The 5,254-nt window shown below is 36.3% G+C and overlaps 1 protein-coding gene across 1 annotated transcript; it reads left to right on the top strand.

Moving 5' to 3' along the window:
- Nucleotides 1-1,024: 1,024 nt before the first annotated feature.
- Nucleotides 1,025-4,623, top strand: LOC128553460 (uncharacterized). Its single transcript, XM_053534610.1, has 3 exons — nucleotides 1,025-1,577; nucleotides 3,017-3,230; nucleotides 4,112-4,623. The coding sequence occupies exons 1-3, from the start codon at nucleotides 1,026-1,028 to the stop codon at nucleotides 4,237-4,239; spliced, it is 894 nt and encodes a 297-aa protein (XP_053390585.1). The 5' UTR covers nucleotide 1,025; the 3' UTR covers nucleotides 4,240-4,623.
- The last annotated feature ends 631 nt before the right edge of the window (nucleotides 4,624-5,254 follow it).

The raw sequence follows: 5,254 nt of genomic DNA, 5'->3' as shown, positions 1-5,254 counted from the left end.
TTCAAAAACTAGGTCACTAGATCAAATCAAAGAAACACCTTGTGTATGCGATAAAGGCTGTATTTTTCAATTTATCTTCATGAATTTTGGTCAGAATTATTGCCTTAATAAAATCTAGGTCAAATTTGAATATGGGTCATCCAGGATTAAAAACTAGGTCACTATTTCAAATCTAAGAAAAAACCTTGTGTATGCAATAGGGGCTGCATTTTACATTGTATCTTCATCAAATTTAATCAGAATGTTTGTCTATACAAAGTCAAAGTGGGGTGTGAATATGGATCATCTAGGATCAAAAACTAGGTCACCCGGTCAAATTAATGAAAAACCTTGTGTACGCAATAGGGGCTGCATTTTTCACTGGATATTCATAAAATTTAATCAGAATGATTGCCTTGATGAAATCTAGGTCAAGTTAAAATATGGGTTATCTGTGGTCCAAAACTAGGTAACTAGGTCAAATCAAAGAAAAAACCTTGTGTATGCAATAGAGACTGTATTTTTCAATTGATCTTCATGAAATTTTGTCAGAATGATAGTCTTGATAAAATTAAGGTGAAATTTGAATATGGATCATCTGGGATCAAAAACTAGGTCGCTAGGACAAATAAAAGAAAAACGTTTTGTAAGCGATAGAGGCTATAATTTTCAATTGAAGTTAATGAAATTTAGTCAAAATGATTGCCTTGATCAAATCTAGGTGAAATTTGAATGTAGGTCATCTTGGCTCAAAAACTAGGTCACTAGGTCAAATTGAAGAAATACATTGTCTTTAGAACACTATATCAGACTGACATTGTTTTATACGATGACAGCTCATCTAAGAGTAAACATTCTCCTCCTCCTCCTCCTCCTCCTCATCATCATCATAACCATAACCATCATCATCATCATCAGCAGCAGCAGCAGCAGTAGCATACTAGTACGTGTGTTTTTATATTTCCTTTGAATAAGAATTAAGGAAGATGGTTGTTTTCTTGTTTCAGGTTTTCTACAGACGGATTATCAGGACTTTGGTTTTATGTATGGTGGTTGCCGTGTGCATCAAAATTTCCTTAAATCCCTCCGTGCTGAAAATGGCCTACGCCGTTGATTTCCGTAATCGGAAATCGTACAATTTTGCAGGAAATTATTCGTATGGAAATCCTGGTCGCAGCACTGTACGCACGTACACTTTAGATATGTTACGTCATACCAATAGAAATACACAGGAAACCACCTGGCAGACGGCAAACAGATGGCAGGCAGCTAACAACTTGCAAACTGCAGGCCACTTACCGACGGCTAGCAACTTACGGACGGATGACAACTTTCAGATGACTGCGGCAGTAGCAAGATCGACGCCGACCATGAGCACACGAAGCATTACTAACCATATTAAAGCAGTGGTTACTCACACCAAAAATAAACAAACTTTGTTGATAAAACCGTCAAACAAAAGTGATACAACTATCATATTAAAAGATTTAAATCTAGACACTAATTCTACAAAGAAGCGTCTACAAAAACATCCGAACCAAGTCGACTTTGAGATGATTGCATCAGGGAGATTCATACCAGAAGATCTCATGAAACAGGTAAAAAGTTTCCCAGGGGGAATTGTATGAAATTACTAGTAGATCTACATGGGGAAAAGATGAAATAACCATACAATAACTAGTCCAAAGGAAAATTATAAAATCATCAGACTCCTGACTCCTAAGGCCATTTTCATTTCAGATATACCTCAAGTTAAGATAATTAGTTTAAGCGCAATAAATTAACTGTAATCCTCAAGGTGGAAAATATATAATTAGGATAGCTCATGGTAAACATTTTCTTACGAACAACACGTGGTTGTAAATACCTAAGGTTACTCCATAAGAACGGTTTTCCTAATAATTGTATGATTTTCTTCTCTAAACAGTTAGTTTTAAAATTTTCAAAATCACCAAACATGCATTTTGTGTGTAGGAGGGGGGAGTGTAGGGTGCGGATTTCGCTGGTAATAATTAACCGTGGACGCCAATTCTTTAATTTGTATTATATTGATAGCCGTGACTACAGTTTTACTTAAGCATTGTCTCTCAAACTACTGGTCAGAATAACACCAAACTTGGTCTGTAGCATCCTGGCATGGACTTCTCTCAGTTTTCTCAAATGGTACCGTCTCACAGCATTTAGTGGACTGCCAGAGGTAAAAATAGTTAAAATGCCTTTAAGCAACTTTTCTTCATGATATGAAATGACGACTGTGGAATGTAGGATATGATATGAGCCTCGCCGCGGAAAACAACATTGTGGCTTTGCGACTAGCATGGATCCAGACCAGCCTGCGCTGTCTGGTCAGGATCCATGCAGTTCGCTAACGATTTCTCTAATTGCAATAGGCATTGATAGCGAACAGCGGATGCGCAGGATAGTCTGGATCCATGATGGTCGCAAAACCACTATGTTGGTTTTCTCATGGCGCGGCGGATATGTAGGATCCTTAGGTGAACCTTTCTAATGTTCATATGGTTATGTTTGACAGCACTTAACCTGTACCCTGCTAAATTTCTAAAATGGACTGGTCCATTATTCGATTTGGGCGGTTCCAATTATCATTCGAAGGGGTTTTCACTGAAAATATGCAGACTGAATAGCGAACAGTGCAGACCGTTGGATGTTCACCAGTTGAATCATATCAGTATGTTAAAAGGTCATAGCCCCGATGAAACATACATGTATGTGCTGTTAAACTCAAGTGACCATGCCCTCTTGTTCATATTACGAAATATTTTGGGCAGTTGTATACATTGCCTATTTGACAGAAATTAAACTAATGAAACAGATAATGGCGACTTTGTGCTTATGAGATCAGTTAAATAACAGACAAGAAATAAATGTTTCGGATATGACAGTTTAATCATAGGAATTCATCCGCAATGTTCACATCCGTCGTATGTTAACAGAATATGGCTTTACATCTTAAGATTTTATATGATAAAAGTGGGTAAAAACAATGACATGTTTGTTCCATATCCAACTTTTTCAGGGTCCTTTCCGGTTCCTGAATAACTATAAAAATCCCTGTTGGAAAGCTACCAAAAGGTATAAAACAGACCCCTCTATCCGCTGTCTGCCTTATTTCTATCTGACTGGTGCCCCGAAGTCTGGAACAACTGATATGCACAGAAGGCTTATCCAGCATCCGGATATATCCAGGCTTGTGGTGAAAGAACCTCATTGGTTGACCAGAAAACATTACTGTAAGTCATTAGAACTTACCAAAGTATTTTCAGCTGGATATATATTTTTTGAGAGCCGCATCTGCTTGGGTCTATATGTTCAACAAAAAAGTAGAAACGAGCTCTATTTTACATTTCAAAAGCAAATGCCCGCATGGCTACAACATAGATTATGGTAAAAGTCACTGTGACAATATGTTCTTATTTGTTGGGGTCAGAAACACACTGACACAGTTTTAAATCATATGGGAAGTTTTCTAGCTTTTGGTGATGGAGGAGGACCCGTGTGTACCTCCAAGAATTGTTTCGGGTGTTTGCGGGCGCCCGGATAAGTCCACTAACCTTCAGTAAGCGAGCTGGGTTACTTCTTCACATGGAAACTGATACACCCAAGGCGAGATTTCGAAAGGTAGAAGAGTGTGCCGAAATGTGTAATTCCTTCCAGCTCAGAAGTGGACTATAAGATTAAAACCCAAACTTTATGAAAAACCCCTGTAAGGTTCTACCACTGATATAAACTTTATTACGCTTTGTACCATTCAATGAAATTAAATTTACATTATAATGTCGACAATTCAATATATAATTATGGTCGCTAGGCTTTGCTAATGCTTGTAGCAGAGAGTTTATGCTTTTATATACTGGATAGAAGCACATTTCAGGGTTGGAGGAAGTTGTTCAGAACGATAATATGGCATTTTGAATCTTTACCACCAGTTATGCCAACAATGTTAAAAGCAGAATTACGCGACATTATAACTTTGAACAGATTTAGTATTATTTCAATCAGAATTTGTGTTGTGCGTTGTTCAGCAAAATGTCAAAACTTTGCCCTAGAAAATTTTATACAGTTGTTATAACATGTACCAAACATCATTGCTCATTTTCTATTATCACTTCAGATGCACATGGTAAGGCGGGAGGACATTCAAATTTAACAGATTATCTCCGGTACTTTACCTTCGCGACGAGGGAAATATATATGAAAGAAGATGGTTACCATAGCAAAATATTCGGTAAGATCGCGTAGAATTTATTAATTAACTAGCACAAGACAAATGTGTCTTTGTGTCTATAAAACATGTCATGATAAATACACTGTATACACGCATTTCTTTGTCACAATGCTCAGTCATTTCAAACTTCGTTTCCTGGATTCCGGTCATCGGAAATGACATGGTATTTTTGAATATTTTGGTCGGGGCTGTTTATGTTTTTTTTTGTTGTGTTTTTTTTTTTAAATGCAATGGTCCTTCCGGCTAGCTTTCATTAAGAATGTTGTTCGAATCACTGACTGGCAACTTGTTTCAGAAGTAAATTATTAACTTACGTTTATATAAATTATTTATTGATATTCTTTATTGTATAAAAAACGTACAACCTGTTCCAAAGAGTTATCCTATTTCGTATCTAGTTTGATGTGTAAACAGACAATATTACATGAAAAATTTATCTTTTTATAGGATATTATATAGAAAACTGATACCAAATGCGAAGATAAACAAGATATCATCTATCATTTCAGTTGTAAAATGAACACTTTAGTCTGATTGTAAATTGTAACGGTAATTGCTGTTATAAATGAAAGAAATTAGATATATATTTTTACCGTCTGTTTTATATATCTTACGCCACATGCGCTGAACTACTCAATTGTACACGTGTTCATATTGTCAACGTCTGTTCATTATCCATAATTTACCCTTTTGCTAAACCTGACCTCTTCATGTTGTATCCTATTTGTACTTACCCGTCCGTACATCACTGGATCAATACAGAACTCCGGCAGTACATTACCATATCTATAAAGTGTCATATCCATACATTATCCTGTCCATATATTACTCTGTCCAAATATAACCCTATCCATACCTTTTCCATGCATTACCCTATTCATATATTACACTATCCATACTTTGCCCTATACATAAATTGTCTTATCCGTACATTACCGTATCCGCATATTGCCCTATCCATACATTACCATATTCATACATTACCCTATCCATATATTACACTATCCATACTTTAACCTATTCATAAAT

This window comes from Mercenaria mercenaria, unplaced genomic scaffold, assembly GCF_021730395.1.
Source record: "Mercenaria mercenaria strain notata unplaced genomic scaffold, MADL_Memer_1 contig_3848, whole genome shotgun sequence".
Classification (NCBI taxonomy): Eukaryota; Metazoa; Mollusca; class Bivalvia; order Venerida; family Veneridae; genus Mercenaria; species Mercenaria mercenaria.
This window is presented reverse-complemented; position numbering and strand designations above follow the sequence as displayed.

What these genes read in the sequence shown, in the direction of transcription:
- LOC128553460 (XM_053534610.1), top strand. Translation starts at nt 1,026, where the DNA reads ATGGTGGTTGCCGTGTGCATCAAAATTTCCTTAAATCCCTCCGTGCTG. An exon ending in CAGAAGATCTCATGAAACAG is followed by an intron (nt 1,578 to 3,016) that starts GTAAAAAGTTTC and finishes CAACTTTTTCAG; the next exon opens with GGTCCTTTCCGGTTCCTGAA. An exon ending in GTTGACCAGAAAACATTACT is followed by an intron (nt 3,231 to 4,111) that starts GTAAGTCATTAG and finishes TTATCACTTCAG; the next exon opens with ATGCACATGGTAAGGCGGGA.